We start from the raw sequence: 16,640 nt of genomic DNA on the forward strand, positions 1-16,640 counted from the left end.
TCCTGGGTTACCTTGCGTTCGTTGCCATCTCTCTTGTCACTCTGCCCTGGGAATTAAGAAAACACCAGGCACCAGTCCCCATCTGTTGTGACAGCAGCAGCATCCCTGGCCGGACCTGAAACACTTTAATTTTGTTTTCCTATATTCAGAGGGTAAGAAATTCCCACCCTCCTATATGCAATTCTATGGATATTTCAACCCAAGGCGCAGGATTTCTCAGAGCTGTAAGTAATGGATTTGAATGAGTCATCTGTGTTTTCCCTAAAGCTATAGGAAAAGCAGACAAATTGTGCCAGGGAAAGGGAAACTCTGAATATTTTGTGGAAGACCAAGGCTGAAGGGAAGAGATGTTTGTTCGACTATATCGAGGAATGGCATAGTACATGTGCATTCTGCTGTGTGGGTGTTCTAGGTAATGTTGTGTCTGTTTTGCATGCATAATTGAAACAGTAGTGTTTCCCTTGATTTCAGCAAAATCAAAGGCTGTACATAGTGTTCCCTCCATAGTTGTTTTCTGGCTGTAACTTCCTCCCCCTTTACAATCTGAACAGAGAAATTAGATGTTTAAGGGGTGGGATGGAGTGCAAGGGAATATGTTGAATTTTTGCTTAACCATCTGTTCTCTGCCTCCTGCAATGTCTGCCTGTTTGTTCTGTGCGTCTGGTAGAAATTATCTCAGTACAGTTGGTATTACTAATACACAAACATGAAATGAGATACAGTTATATATGCACACTCAGGCAGAAGAGAGACACAGCGAGAAGTTAATTAAATGTGAATGTTGTTATTGCTGTTGTTGCCATTTTTAAGATTTGCAGTGCAGGTAACTTTGGCTTCCTATCAGACCTGTAGCTGTTGTTGCTGCTAGAAATTGTAGAGATGCGAATCCTATGAACAGCAGCACAAGAGAATGCTTCAGAAGGTATTGGCTTCTTCTACACTGGAAGTCTTTAAGCAGAGGCTATATGGTTGTAAGGGATGCTTTTTTTTCTTCGTGTCAGGAGCGACTTGAGAAACTGCAAGTCACTTCTGGTGTGAGAGAATTGGCCATCTGCAAGGATGTTGCCCAGGGGACGCCCAGATGTTTTGATGTTTTACCATCCTTGTGGGAGGCATATGTTAAATATGTTGTTGTTGTTCGGGCTTGTCCCTGTTGTGAGCCGCCCCGAGTCCCTTCGGGGAGATGGGGCGGGATATAAAAATAAAAATAATATAATATAAAATAAGGCTTCTCTCTTGTCCCTGCATGAGGAGCTGGAGCTGACAGAGGGAGCTCACCCACTCTGTCAGTCAGCAGTCCTGCCAGCAGCCTTTGCATCATTGGGGACTCCTGTAAGGGATGCTGTAGTTGTGGTTTCCTAGATCATCAAGGATTGGATTATATAGGACTCTTGAGTCCCTTCCGATTCTCCAGTTCTGTGATTCTACAGTCAGCATCTTGAAGAAACCTATTGACATAATGGACTGTGTGGCATCATGGTTTAAATGCTAGATTACATCTCTGGAGACCAGGGTTCGTGATAAAAAAACAAGTGGGTAATCCTCTCAGTCCCAGGGTATCTTTGGGTTCTCCATGAGTCAGAAATGACTTGAAAGGACACAACAACAATAAGTATAGCCTTCTTTTGTAGCTTCTGTTATGCCATGATTGAAGGAAATGTAGCCTCATGCAATGCCAGTGGAGTAAACCAGTTCTGTGTTCTAGTCCAGATTTTGAAGGACCTCTGCAAGGGCTTGGACCCTGCCTTCCAAATAACACCTTAATAATGCTCTTGCTATCCAAAATGGACAGATTGATGCTGCAGTTACCTTTTATCTCCAGCACAATACAACAATTGCAACACTAGCATTAAAGTCTTGGACATCCTTTTGTAGATTCGATACAAGCCTTGCTGATTTCAGTTCAAATGACTTTTTGATAGATTTACATAGGATCATGCTAGAAAATTTATACATTCTACACTGCAATAATAAGAGTAAGCTCCAGACAATTCCACAAATCCCACTTGGGCCCTCCAGGTGTTTTGGACTGCAACTCCCACAATTCCTAACAACCTACCGGCTGAAGCTCGGATCTACGGATATCACAGTCAAGCAATGGGGAAGAGATGGCTTTCATCATGTTCTTCTGTTTACAGACTTCCCAGGAGCCTCTATCTGGCAGTAAAGGAACAGCCAGCCTGTTCTAGCACATACAGTTCTCATAATTGGATGTTGATTGTGAACAAAGGGGCAGGAAACACTTGCTGGTTAGGAACAGGGCTAAAGTGTACATATGATGGTATTGTCAGTTACTATAGATCAGTGGTTCCCAACATTTTTTTGACCAGGGAACACTCTCCAACATTAGTATCAAAAGGGTACACCAGAAGCAACTTGCAGTTTCTCACGTCACTCCTGACACACACACAAAAACCTCCAAAAGGTTACAGATCAGTTTTTGGTCAACTTTAGATACGATTTGGTTATTTGAGGTGCTGCTTCAGAAAATTGCATTGAATAGATCACATCAGCTCTAGTTTCTGATACAGAACAGATGTCATCCAGTAGTCACTATCTGCTCGCCCACAGAAAACAATATTTAATCATCTAGAGCTGATATGGTCTATCCAATGCAATGGTCAGTTCTGCAGAAAGGAACAGAAATAAATAAACAAAGAGGAAGGAGTTCGTGGACCAATGCTGGGCCGCGGCCCACAGGTTGGGAACCACTGCTATAGATCTTGTTTGGAGATTAACAGTAGGTTTGGCTTCTGGTTTGATTGTGATGGGAAGCAGCATCTTGCCCTTATGGCCACTTTTACATGTATGTTTATTTTGAATTTTATACCAATTGCCTTCTCTCCAATTGTGGCCAATGGAGCTGTAGTTGGGTCACATTTGCTGCTATAGATTATAGGTTGACAGATAGTCTCCCTGAGAGCAGGCATGATAAACCGTATTTCCTGAAAATAAGACCAGGTCTTATTTTAAGTATTAATGTCAATAGTATTAGTTATTCATACCTAATTATATATCACTAGTACTACTTCAGTACATCTGTTGAGTGTTGCAACGGTTGTACTAAATGTATCCTGTCTGTCTGATGACCTTAATGGGATTATTTTCAGGGTGGGTCTTATTTTTGGGGAAATAAGATGGTGCTTTGAGCATTTATTTATTTACAGCATTTATATTCCGCCCTTCTCATCCCGAAGGAGACTCAGGGGGGATCACATTACACATATAGGCAAACATTCAATGCCTTTTAACATAGAACAAAGACAAACAAACATAGGCTCCGAGCGGGCCTTGAACTCATGACCTCCTGGTCAGAATGATTCATTGCAGTTAATTGCAGCTGGCTTGCTCTCCCGCCTGCGCCACAGCCCGGGCCATTGGACTATATGTCTCAGGAGACCATGTTCAATTCCCTACTCACCATGGAAAGCCATTTGGATGTCACTGGGTGAGTCATACAGGCGCCCCAGATAAACCCATGATAGTTTTGCCTTAGGATTGCCAGTTGCTCGAAGTGACTCGGAAGCACACATTAACAACAACAATGAAGGAAAAGTCTGGTTGAGTACAAGGCAGTTTTTCATGTGGCTGCATAAGAAAATACGGATTATCTTTCTGCAGTAGCTAACCTGATACCTCCAGGTCTGCACAAACTTGGCTTGCAGTTTGAGGTCTACTTGCTTGTGCAGATAAAATTCTGCAAACTGTAATCCAAACAATAATGTTTTCAACCTCTGTCACAACAAATGCATCCTTTGTGAGCTTGTCTATTTTTTTCAAACCAGCTTTCTATCCATCTCGGTAGTTTTCACCCCATTGTGTGGAACAGAGCATTCATCAAGCTAATTAGGTGTGGATCTTCTGCTAGTCACCCTAATTGGGTGGCCTCGAGTCACAGGAAAATAAAAGAAGGATTTGGTTATCTTTGAACAATTTCCTTCATCCTTTTGTTTCCTGTAGATATTTTTTAATGTCTTAAAGATAATAAAGCTGAATTTTAAATGGCTTCTGGACAAGGAAAAATGAGTAGAAAGAAATAAAGGTATAATCAGGCTAGAAGATATCCAGCTCAAACGACTGTGAAATAATTAGGGATTTTTGTGAGCATGCACAATTCCTTGGTAATTTAAGCAAGAGTTGTATAAGAACTGAAATGTCTAGTAACCTACATATGTTGGACATTTTGGTCTAAATTAACACGGCACATTTACATAACAACTGTGCGTAGTCAGCGCTCTTAGACCGAAGAGAAAACCTTTGGTGATCTTTTGCACGATGCAAGCAAAAGCAAGTGAAATGCAGCCTTCTGTACTCAGTTTAAAAATATATATGGATATATCTGTTCAAATGTACTTAGTTTAGTTTCTAAACAGTTTATTTAAGTGGAAACATACAAAATATGTATTGATACACACTATTCAAGAATAGTTGAATAAGGGTAAAGGTTTTCCCCTGAAATTAAGTCTAGTGGTGTCCGACTCTGGGGGTTGGTGCTCATCTCCATTTCTAAGCCAAAGAGCCAGTGTTATTCATAGACACCTCCAAGGTCATGTGGCCGGCATGACTGCATGGAGCATCATTACCTTCCTGCCGGAATGGTACCTATCAATCTATTCACATTTGCGTGTTTTCAAACTGCTAGTTTGGCAGAAGCTGGGGCTAGCAGTAGGAGCTCACCCTGCTCCCTGGAATCGAACTGCCGACCTTTCAGTCAGCAAGTTCAGCAGCTTGGCAGTTTAATCCGCTGCACCATCGGGGGCTCCATTGAATAGTTGAATACAATCATTAAAACTATTGTTATCACAATCTACTTTTTGAGGATTGAATTCCAGTGTCTTCTACCCTATTGCCGCTTGGCACAATTTGAGAACAGATTCTAGAAAAGAAGGAATATAATATTATGTTGTCATTACATGCCTTCACATTGACACTGACTGATGACTAACCTCCCACAAGGTTTCCTTGGCAAAGTTTAATCAGAGGAGGTTCACCACTGTCTTTTTCCAAGTACTGAAAGAGCACGACTTGCCCAAAGTCACCTCATTGGGACCATGGATGAGAAGGGATTCAGCCCAGGGTCTCTCAGGGTCCTGGCTCAACTCCCACAAGCCTCTCTCACGGTTGCATTTACTTGTCATAATTAATGTCTGGGATATGATGCCAAATAATTACATTGTGAGGTGTGGTTTGGCTCCATATGAAGCGACTTTTATCTCTGTTCTTTGAGATCCAGTGAGCACCAAAGGGGCAGCTTCATAGGAGCTGATGTCTGTTGCATAGGAAATGGTGTCTAATCTTGGCTCTTACACATTTATTCTTTTTAACTGGCAGTGTTCTTAGTTCTTATGTCGTTCTTGGGATTCTTGACTTCCAGTCTGGGTATATTTAATGACTCATTGGCTGAGCCTTCTTGGCTTTGGTTGTTTGGACTCTTGACTTTGTACAATATTTGAACCAGCTGAGATTTTTGCTACTATGCCTGCCTTCATCTTCCATTAAATTACTGGGCTACCAATGAATGACGTGGTCTGGATTAAGCTGCTTGAATAATCTGTCTTGCTGGACACTTGCTGTCTGTAGGCCTACAATATTGTTATGGTTGTTGTTGTTGTATGTCCTCAAATCATTTCTGACTTATGGTAACCCCAAAGTAAGCCTATTATTGAGTCTCTGAGAGTTTTCCGGGCTGCACAGCCATTTTCCAGGAGCATTCTCTCCAGACGTTTCGCCCACATCTATGGCAGGCATCCTCAGAGATTGTGAAGATGCCTGCCATAGATGTGGGCAAAACGTCAGGAGAGAATGCTTCTGGAACATGGCCATACAGCCCAGAAAACTTACAACAACCCAGAAAATATCAGGTTATACATTTTCAAAAGGAATATGTGCATTATACACACCTAGGTAGGATAGGTTACTCACGGAGGTACTGGATGTCCTGTAAGATCAAATATTTGGTAGTTAATCATATCTTCTTATCAGTTCTGTCAGCAATGAGCTTGACGCCTGAAACTGCTTATTTCAAATATTTTAATTTAAATAAAACCATGGCACACTCTGTTTTTCTTGCCTGGGGTTATCAGAGGTCTGCACGATTCGTGACATGTTGCACACACTCCAGGACATTGCATTGCAGATGGTTTTGCTCTTTGGACCTTTCCTCGATGTGACACAATTACTGACTGAATGTAATTCACATTCCCAAGGGAGAAATGGGCCACTGACTTAATTCTAGCCCAGATTAACCGTGTTTCTTTTTTCTTATTAATGTTAAAGTCATAGTTTGCAGCCTTCTCTAAGAAGAGCCAAAACAGCAGACAAAAGAGTTTTTAAAATTAAGAATTCCATCTGCATATTGTTCCCATCGTTACTTTTATTCACATAACTTTCCTCCTAAATCAGGACTCAAAGTATCCGACACTTTAAAACCAATACAATACAGTTAAAGTATACACAACTTTTACTTAAACAGTCCCAAGCAGGGAGCTTTGAAATAGTTGAACAGATGCTCTCTGAAGCTTTAGGTGTTCTTACTGCCTATTACAAGGAAAACCAGCTGATTCCTAATCCATCTAAAATGCAGACATGTGCTTTTCATCTTAAGAACAGACAAGCATCCCGAGGTCTGAAGATTACCTGGGAGGGAATCCCACTGGAGCATTGTAGCACACCAAAATAGCTGGGAGTCACTCTGGACTGTGCTCTGCCTTATAAGAAGCACTGCTTGAATATTAAACAAAACATGGGTGCTAGAAATAATATCATATGAAAGCTGACTGGCACAACCTGGGGATCACAACCATTTACAGTGAAGACATCTGCCCTTGCGCTTTGCTACTCTGCTGCTGAATACGCATGCCCAGTGTGGAATACATCTCACCACGTTAAAACAGTGGATGTGTCTCTTAATGAGACATGCCACATTATCACAGGATGTCTATGCCGCACACTGCTGGAGAAATTATACTGTTTAGCCAGTATTGCACCACCTGACATCCATCGGGAAGTAGCAGCCAATAATGAAAGCACCAAGGCAGTGACATCTCCGGCTCATCCTCTGTTCAGATATCAGCCAACATGCCAACGCCTTAAATCAAGAAACAGCTTTCTAAAATCTACAGAGATACTCACAGGAACATCTCATCAAGCAAGAGTCCAAAAGTGGCAGGTTAAAACCCAGAACCTCAATCCATAGATGATACCAGATGAGAAACACCCTCCTGGGCACATAAAAGTCTGGGTGACTTGGAAGGCACTGAACAGACTGTGTTTTGGCACCATGAGATGCAGAGCTAATCTTAAGAAATGGGGCTACAAAGTGGAGTCAACGACATGCGAGTTTGAAGAAGAGCAAACCACAGACCACTTACTACAATGCAACTTAAGCCCTGCTACATGCAGAATGGAGGACCTTCTTATAGCAACACCAGAGCCACTCCAAATGGAAACTGGATGCATACCCAGGAGACCAGTCGTTACTATTGGAACTACATGGAACTTTGATTTACTTTGAATGAGTTACTATTGACATGGAACTTTGATTTACTTTGAATGATCGATTTTGAAGAAGAGTATTACAAACCTTGAGAATATTATCAAGACTATAATAAAACTACTTTATGTACCAATAATTATATTTGTTAAAATTGGACATTGAAATATGTACTTATCTGTACAGTTGGAATATATAAACTGATACTACAATCATAATATATAAGTGATTATATCACTTGAGGAAGTATAGAACTATAACTTACTTTATAATATATTATATACCATACTTTTCCTTTCCCCCCCGTTTTGCTAAATCTAGTATAATGTCAAGTTTTTAACTTTCTTTGTGTTTTTAAAATACATTACCTGCAATTCACTTCTGACACAATGAATAAATAATAATCACAAATATATATTTTTAAATTAAGTACAAAATTTAAAATATCATCACCTGGGCTTCTGTTCTTGGCAAACAACATAAAGCTTGCAGACTAGCCCAGCCTATGTGAATACTTTGGAGGCTCACTATCTACTTTTGCTTGGTCAACAGAGCATAAAACTTTCTGTCTCACTGCATTGCTATCTCCAGTGTTTTTCCTCTGACAGATACTCTTTTTAAACAATGTCCAGCAGAAGGAACTCTAGGCCAGACAAAACACTCTTGAAGTCTAACGATGTGGGCACAGCTTTTTATAGCATGATGCCCACTAGTGACAGGCAATCAAGGGTTGCATTTCCTGGAGAGAGAGAAAATAGTTCTGCATTACCATTAATTACAGTTATCATCTCTGGAATTCATCACTATGGACAAGTATCTATTATGTTCCTTTGCTTCTCTTCGTTATTTTGTTTCCTAGTTCTTCTCCCATTTGACTACATTTCGATGGGGAAATCTTTAAGTCGTATGTCCATTGTACTTTGTAAAGTACTATGAAATGGTTAGTTCTGTTCATGGGACAATGGTTCTGTTCTCTCCATAGGACAATGATTGTTTGGGCAAATTATGCTTTCCAAACCTCACTTGTCCATCAGTAAAGATAGAAGTGACAGTGGCTTATTGTGCAAAGTTGGTGTGAAGATGAAATTGGATGAACAATCTGAAAACTGCTTGTGGTTCTGTACTGCGTAAATGATGAATAATAATAACAACAACCTTCAAGCTTTAATATCTTTGTGTGCCAGCTGATCTCTTTGCTCATGATAATTACTCATGGCTATTAACCGAAGAGAATGTGCAAAGCAAGCCGAGAGAGCAGCTGTTTCCCCCAAGTGCTGTGAGGCTGAAGAATGGCTCTGCCTGAATCGCATTGGCACGATTTGGTCCATTTTTACCAATTTGACACTTTGTGCATGGTTTCACGCCCTCATTCAGTGTTGCAAGCAGATGGCGAGGAATATTTCACCTTTTATTGAGTATGCATGCCTACTGTTGGCATTCATGGCAGGAATCCAAAGTTTCCTGAGTTTTCACAGCCACATAGGAGATTGGAAGGAGCTCCTATACATACAAATTGTACAATGGGGTCTGTGTATCTGTTGGATACCTTCTGTGGATGCCAAATTTTGTGGATGTTCATGTTCCATTATGTACAAGAACATGGTAAAATAGTGTCCCTTGTATTTCCCACATAATTTTTCCTTTTGGAATATTTTCAAGCCATGGAGAGTGGAATCCATGGCTCTAAGCAGGTTCATTTTGAACAGGACTAAGGACTTCTGATGTTGGGTTGTTGTGAGTTTTCCAGGCTGTCTGGCCATGTTCCAGAAGCATTCTCTCCTGACATTTTGTCCACATCTACGGTAGGCATCGTCAGAGGTTGTGAGGTCTGTTGGAATCTAGACAAGTGAGGTTTATATATCTGTGGGAGGTCCATGGTGGGAGAAAGAACTCTTGTCTGTTTGAAGCAAGTGTGAATGTTGCAATTGGCCACCTTGATTAGGATTGAATGGCCTTGCAGCTTGAAAGCCTGGCTGCTTCCTGGCTGGGGGAATCCTTTGTTGGGAGGTATTAGCTGGCCCTGATTGTTTCCTGTCTGGAATTCCCCTGTTTTTTTTAGTGTTGCTGTTTATTTACTGTCCTGATTCTAGAGTTTTTTAAATACTGGTAGCCAGATTTTGTTCATTGTCATGGTTTCCTCCTTTCTGCAAGGCCATTCAATGCTACTCAAGGTGGCCAATTGCAACATTCACACTTGCTTCAAACAGATAAGAGTTCCTTCTCCCACTCTGGACCTTCCACAGGTATATAAACCCACTTGCCTAGTTTCCAATAGACCTCACAACCTCTGAGGATGCCATAGATGTGGGTGAAACGTCAGGAGAGAATGCTTCTGGAACATGGCCATACAGCTCGGAAAACTCACATCAACCCAGTGATTCTGGCCATGAAAGCCTTTGACAACATTTCTGATGTTATTTCATTGGTATATGGTAACAGTAGAATACAGCAACAGTGGTATATTTAGTCACATGAGTTGAATAATTTGCAAGGAATCAATTAAAATGCAAAGTGGATCATCTTAAAGATATTGCCATCTATACAGAACGTTTTGCTGCCTGTTACAGCCTTAAATGAACCAGAGCCGTCAAAGCATCACTTGGTTGAGCTGAACCCCTGGGATGCAGATGGCTGGTTAGGTTCACTTGTACAGCTACATTATTCATTAAATGGACACAGTATTCTTTTAAACTATTGATGCATATGCCAGTATATTAATAGCATGGTATAAAAGCAGCTGGCCGTGCTATCTTGGGAACTTTAAGATTTATAGTCCAAAAAGTGCAATATTTCCAGCTTCGGTCTGAAAACCCCGTGATACAGCCAGCTTGCAAAGGCTAGATTGTTTTGAGTATAGGCAGCAATTTAGGTGGAAGTTATTGCTGCAGATCCTATGCACTTGTCTCTAAGTTTCATGGAAAGAAGATAGAATTAGATAATATATCATAATGAGGTGGGAGCCCCCAGTGGCGCAGCATGTTAAAGCACTGAGCTGTTGAACTTGCAGACAGAAAGGTCACAGCTTCGAATCTGGGGAGCAGAGTGAGCACCCACTGTTAGCCCCAGCTTCTTCCAACCTAGCAGTTCGAAAACATGCAAATGTGAGTAGATCAATTGGTACTGCTCCGGCAGAAGGTAACAGCGCTCCATGCAGTCATGCCGGTCACATGACCTTGGAGGTGTCTACGGACAATGTTGGCTCTTCGGCTTAGAAATGGAGATGAGCACCAACTCCCAGAGTGGGACACGACTGGACTTAATGTCACGGGAAAACCTTTACCTTTACCTTTAATGAATTGTAATATTGCACATTTCTTCCATTGAGATGACTCCCAATATTTTCCCAATGTGACTGCATCTTTTCTTGCTTATAGCTACAAACCCAAGTAATTCCTAGATCTGTATAAAGAAGTGTGTATTTGCAGTGCTTTATATATTGTATGATAAAATATGTTTATTTTATTGTAAGTCATATTGTGTTCAGTGAAACTCACTCCTGAGGGGAACTGTGCTTAGAATTGCAGTGATAATAAATGTGCATCTGGCTGTACATTCCTAACATTGTACCATTGATCAGGTGTTTTGTAAACTCGTGAATCTCAAATTTGCAGTGGAACCAAAATTACTCCGAAGTCTTCATTGCTTTCTCGTTTATTCGTGATATGAGAACAGTTCGGTTCAGCCAGCCAGCCATCTGCCATAAGAAAGAATGTCCAATAGGAACAGCATATCATAATTCTGCGTGTGAAGGGATGAATGCAAAAGCAGTCCTATGCCTGGGGTGGTTTCTTTGCCAAACTCCCATCAGTCATAAATGAAATTGCTTTGTACAGTGTAAATATTTAAAAACACAGCAGTGATATGAATTTTTGCTTTTGTGTCTTACAGCCAATTTATTTCCAGTGCTGGAAATAAATAAGCTTGAATAATGTAAAAAATTCACTGGATTCATACTTATATGGTACACTAATCTAACATAGTGGCTCATATATTTGCCTCCTGAATAATTCAATGTGGACCAGAAGTTGTCTTTCTCTGAATCCATAGGTTCTCCAAGTATGGCCAATGAACAACTGTGGAGCTGCAAGCTTCATCCAGGCAGAAAGTTGAGAAATGCTTTATTTTAATGTCAATATGCAGTTCCCCGGGCTATTTTTTGTAGCCCCTTGGGGATCAATTACCCTGAATGCAATCTAGTGACTGTGAGTGACATTTCCATCATGTTTGGAGTCTCCCAGAGTCATCCAGGGATCAAAAAATAATTACACTATGTAACAAAATTTGAAAAACATATCTGTTCCTGGTTTGAAAGTGTTACTTCCTCTTTAATTGAGCAGTACTTACTTTGAAAGTGGTTGTTCTACTCCAGAAACATTGTTTTGTGGCTGCTACAAACTAAGTATGTTGAATTTGTTGAGGTTTTATGAGATATTTATTGAAAAACCATAGCAAAATGTGTTGCAGGATGTCCCACAAAAACTTTTTTTTGCAGTTTAATAAACATTTCCCATGTTTTTATGATAATACTAATTAGCAAATGACATTTATAACCCACGAACAGAAATCATGTTACATAACGTTATTGCAATTTTTAATTGCAATTGTTGGAAATTGCAACCTGCTTCCAACCTCCTCTAGTAATTTGTTAATCTATGAGTCTGTTTGCTTACTGTTTTATATATATGTTCTGGTATGCAGCACCATTTGTTCTATGTTTCCTTAAAGGTTGTGGGAGGGGCTGCAGACCACATGATCCGATCTGAGACTGCTCAGAACTCAGACTTCATATTTAGTTTCTTTTTAGACTTTGGACTGCTAAGAGCAAAACACTTGTTTGATGTTTGTAAGAAATATGCCCTGTGCCATCTGCATACAGAGATGATCTCAAACATATATGAAACTGGACTGATAAGCTATGTACTTGTGTTATGCTGAACACATGAAGGTTGTGAGTAAACCAAATATGTTATTTTACCAAAGCCTCCTTCATTTTTGTCTCTTGAGTGCATGATATAAAACTAATTGTTTTATGACAGAGTAGATATATTTTTGTGCACTGAAAAACACTTCTGAAACACTGCTATTTTTATGCACTGCCATATTCTCTGATTTCTTAACAGATCAGAGATCATAGGTTCAGTCTAACAACTGAAGCCAATTGCCTTGCATATTACATTTGGTGTATACCATTTGAGAAGATTATACTCAAACAGGTTTTTTGGTGAAAGATCAAACCTTCCCAAAAGGTTATGATCTCCAAATGGTTGTGAGTGCCATTTTCCAAAACATTTGCATCCCAGGGTTGTTGTATGTCTTTCGGGCTGTGTGGCCATATTCCAGAAGTATTCTCTCCTGACATTTCACCCACATTTATGGCAGGCATCCTCAGAGGTTGTGAGCCTTCGACAACATATTTGCATCCCAGTTTGTGGGCTCCATGGATCACTGAATGTTCTGTGCAGAAATGCTTTACTTTTGACAGTATTCGTTCTACGGCCAATTGATTGTATGTAATTTTTTAAAAAATTATGAAACAAGAAGACATGTGGAGATAACATTTAAGGAAGCACAGCCTGGCAAAGTGCAAAACTGGCTTGTGTGAATGTAGTAGTCTGTGCGTGTTGCTACCACCCACTCCTTTGAAGTCACGTTGACGCTTAGGCAGCCCGGTGCTGGCGTCTCGCTTGCCACTCCGGCAAACTTGGCACACACACAGAGATGTGCACACTCTTGCTGACATTTAATGGAGCATGAAAGGAAAGAGAATAAGAACTGGTTTCAGCATTGAAGCACATCTTTGGTATTAAACGAGGATTTTATACCAAGTTATGGTCATAACTCATCATTGGACTTGACATCATTTCAAAATTGGAATATAAAAGTTCCCTTCCTTATGCCTTGTTGACCATTGGTTGTGCCAACTGTGCCATATTATAACTTGCCCAACACCTACATCACCATTCCATGCTATATAAAGTAGGTAGAGTCTTCCCAGCAAATTGGCATGAAGTTGTAGTAATACCTAAACAAACAAACAAAAAAAACCCCACTGCCCTCATCAAATGACACTGCTTTGTTGTTCTAGAGAAGGAACAGCATTTTTGGCTTATGAGAAGAGCTTTGGGAGAGCAGCAGACTGTACATTAATTTGGTTTATAGGTATTTGGTTTTGTGGTTTATTTGTTGAGAATCTTATAAAAAGTAAAGTATGTGTATTTGTTGTCAGAAGTAGAGTCCCAGACTGAGAAAGATGAAGATGTGTTGAATTAAGATTCAGTCTCGTTGGGTGTTGGACTCAAACCGCTGGATACCAGGATTTGAATCCCCACTCGGCTGTGGAAATCCACAAATCCTTGGGCTTTTTCAGCCACAGAGCAAGGCAAAGCCAGTATGATATAGTTCTTTGAGTGTTGCTTTATTGAGGCAAGGATTAAATTTCCTACTTGGCCATGGAAATCCTGTGTTAGTTTCACCTTCGTGCCTCAGTATGCAAGTTTCAAAGGCAAACATCTTTACAGTCGTTACATTTAATCGTGCATTCAAACAGATACTTTTAGCACCTACAGGAAAGTTTCAAGAGAAGAAGCAGCTCAGCAGAGTCTGCCCTCACAATGTTGAAGGAGGAGGAAGAGAAAGAGAGAGAAGAGAGGGAGGAGTATTTTATGTGTTTGCAAACACACCTGTAAAGTTCTGTGGTCAAATGGTGTGGTTGCACCCTGAAAATTGTGACTGACCAAATAGAAAATTCTGCAAGTAAGATATAGGGTGGAGTATAGGATTTTAGATGGGCCATAGTGATGCAGCAGGTTAAACCACTACACTGTAGAACTTGCTGATTGGAAGGTCGGTGGTTCGAATCTGCAGGATGGGATGAGCTCCTGTTGTTAGCCCCAGCTTCTGCCAACTTAGCAGTTTGAAAACATGCAAATGTGAGTAGATCAATATGTACTGTTTCAGGGGGAAGGTAATGGTGCTTTATGCAGTCATGCCAGCCACATGACCTAGGAGGCATCTACGGACAACGCCAGCTCTTCAGCTTAGAAATGGAGGTCAGCACCAATCCCGAGAGTTGTACACAACTAGACTTAATGTCAAGGGGAAACGTTTACCTTTATAAGATTTTAGAGTAGAAACTTACAGAAAACTCTTGTTATCCAAAACCCAGACTCTTGAAGATGTGCCTTTGAAATCAGAGTAATGTTGGGAGTGTCTACTGCCTTGAATGGTTGTTTTTCCTAGCCTCAGTAATTCTTGCCGAAACTTCTGGATCAAATTATGTTCTTTTTTGGAAAATCTGATAGCTGTAAAATCCTCCCTTTTCTGGTTATATCTGATGCTTTCCAGATTTTGAGCTCGAGATGCAAAAGACCATCAGATCATTTAATTTAGGTGTCTCTGATGCCAAGAATTTGAGATTTGTCATCACAGATTTTCTCTCAAAACTCACTGGCATTTTATATCCTTGCATAAAAAATAATTGCTTTAACAACTCTGACTTGAAGTTCATCATAAAATATTCTTAGGTACCTGAAGTATGTTGGAAGCCTAGCCACAGATTGCAAGATTTGGTCTGATGGTTTCTTTCTATATCTATTTAAGGCTGCAAACCTACGCACACTGACCTTAGAGCTTGTTTCATGTAGCTCTCTGGAATGAACCTTTATGTCGACACAGTCATAGGACTGCACTGTAGCAAAGGATGAATTGCGTATTAGATCAAGCACCCGTGTCCAGCAAATACATTTCCCAGTAAAATCCATCAGAGGGGAAGGGAATATTGGTCCTTTCCAGCATCCAAGAGGAAGTATAGTAAAAGCAGAAAGGCTATCTTTGTGTTAGATGCATGTGTGTAGTTAGTGACTGTCTAGCTACCTTTGCTGTTGTCAGCAGTCTTAGCTAGTCAGGAAGCATGGCACCAACTAGACCAGGGGTCCTCAAACTTTTTAAGTGGACGGCCGATTCACAGTCCCAAAGACTGTTAGGGGGCCGGACTATAATGAAATAGTCCAAAATTAAGATTGTTGTAGATGTGTGCCTTCAAGTTATTTTAGACTTAGGTCAACCCTAAGTCTAAAGTTTAGGACAGGGGCCAGGTCAATGACCTTGGAGGGCCGCATCTGGCCCATGGTCCTTAGTTTGGGGACCCCTGATCTAGACGAACTCATAAGACCATAAGTAAGCAAAGAGACCTCCAAAGACCATCTAGATGGTCTCATAAGACCATAGATAAGGAAAGGGCCACCCAAAGACCATCTAGATGGTTTCATAAGAACATAGGTAAGGAAAGGGACCCTCAAAGGCCATCTAGATGGTCTCATAGGACCATAGGTAAGGAAAGTTACCTCCAAAAGCCATCTAGATGGTTTCATAAAGCCATAGCTAAGCAAAGAGACCTTCAAAGACCATCTAGATGATCTCATAAGACCATAGGTAAGCAAAAAGACCTCCAAAACCAGATAGACTTAGGTCAACCCTAAATCTAAAGTTTAGGACAGGGGCCAGGTAAATGACCTTGGAGGGCCGCATCCGGCCCCCGGGCCTTAGTTTGGGGACCCCTGAACTAGACCTTCCCCTTACATCTTGATTATTACTGGAAGAGCAAGGGTTTTGGCAACATCTCAGCTTTCAGCCTTTTGGGGATCTATTAGTGAGGTTGATTGTGGCAGGTTTCTTATGGGAAAGGGTCAAGTAGCACCGTTCAGACCATCCATACTGCAGTTCAACACCTATTTAATTATAGCAGATTAAAACCAATTTAATTGCTATGACTCTATTTTATGAAAACCCAGAATTTGTAGCTTGTTGTGGAATCAGGGCTCCCTGACAGGGAAGCATTCATATCTCACAAAATAGCAATGAATATGGTGCCAAACTGCTACATTTCTGCAACATTGGAGACTAATTTAGAGAAAGACATTGGTAGCATAAGCTTTTGTAGACTTACCTCTGCTCCATCAGATGCATGAAGTACCCAATAAGAGCACGCTATATGTGTGAATAGAAATGCAAAGAGTATGGGGATGTGGTGAAAAGTTCAGTTTGGACTATGGTTATTGGGAAGCAAAGGCAAGAGGAAAAATATTGCCAACAGCCATGGAGAGAAGATGGGTAGATAATTTTACCCATCAAATAAGGTGGGTAGATATAA

The 16,640-nt window shown here is 40.7% G+C and overlaps 1 protein-coding gene across 2 annotated transcripts in view; it reads left to right on the top strand.

Annotated features, from left to right (window-relative positions):
• Positions 1 to 16,640, top strand: part of prkag2 (protein kinase AMP-activated non-catalytic subunit gamma 2) — a 223,253-nt gene that overhangs the window by 48,610 nt on the left and 158,003 nt on the right. Inside the window, exon 1 of one of the 2 annotated variants that reach the window (XM_062957930.1) lies at positions 171 to 224. The exons of the other annotated variant lie outside the window; for it this stretch is intronic. Within the exon in view, the coding sequence (XP_062814000.1) occupies positions 186 to 224 (39 nt within the window). The 5' untranslated portion in view covers positions 171 to 185. Of the gene's footprint in view, positions 1 to 170; positions 225 to 16,640 lie in introns of those variants that run through there. 2 annotated transcript variants of the gene reach the window in all.

Source organism: Anolis carolinensis, chromosome 6 (genome assembly GCF_035594765.1).
Source record: "Anolis carolinensis isolate JA03-04 chromosome 6, rAnoCar3.1.pri, whole genome shotgun sequence".
NCBI classification, from domain to species: domain Eukaryota; kingdom Metazoa; phylum Chordata; class Lepidosauria; order Squamata; family Dactyloidae; genus Anolis; species Anolis carolinensis.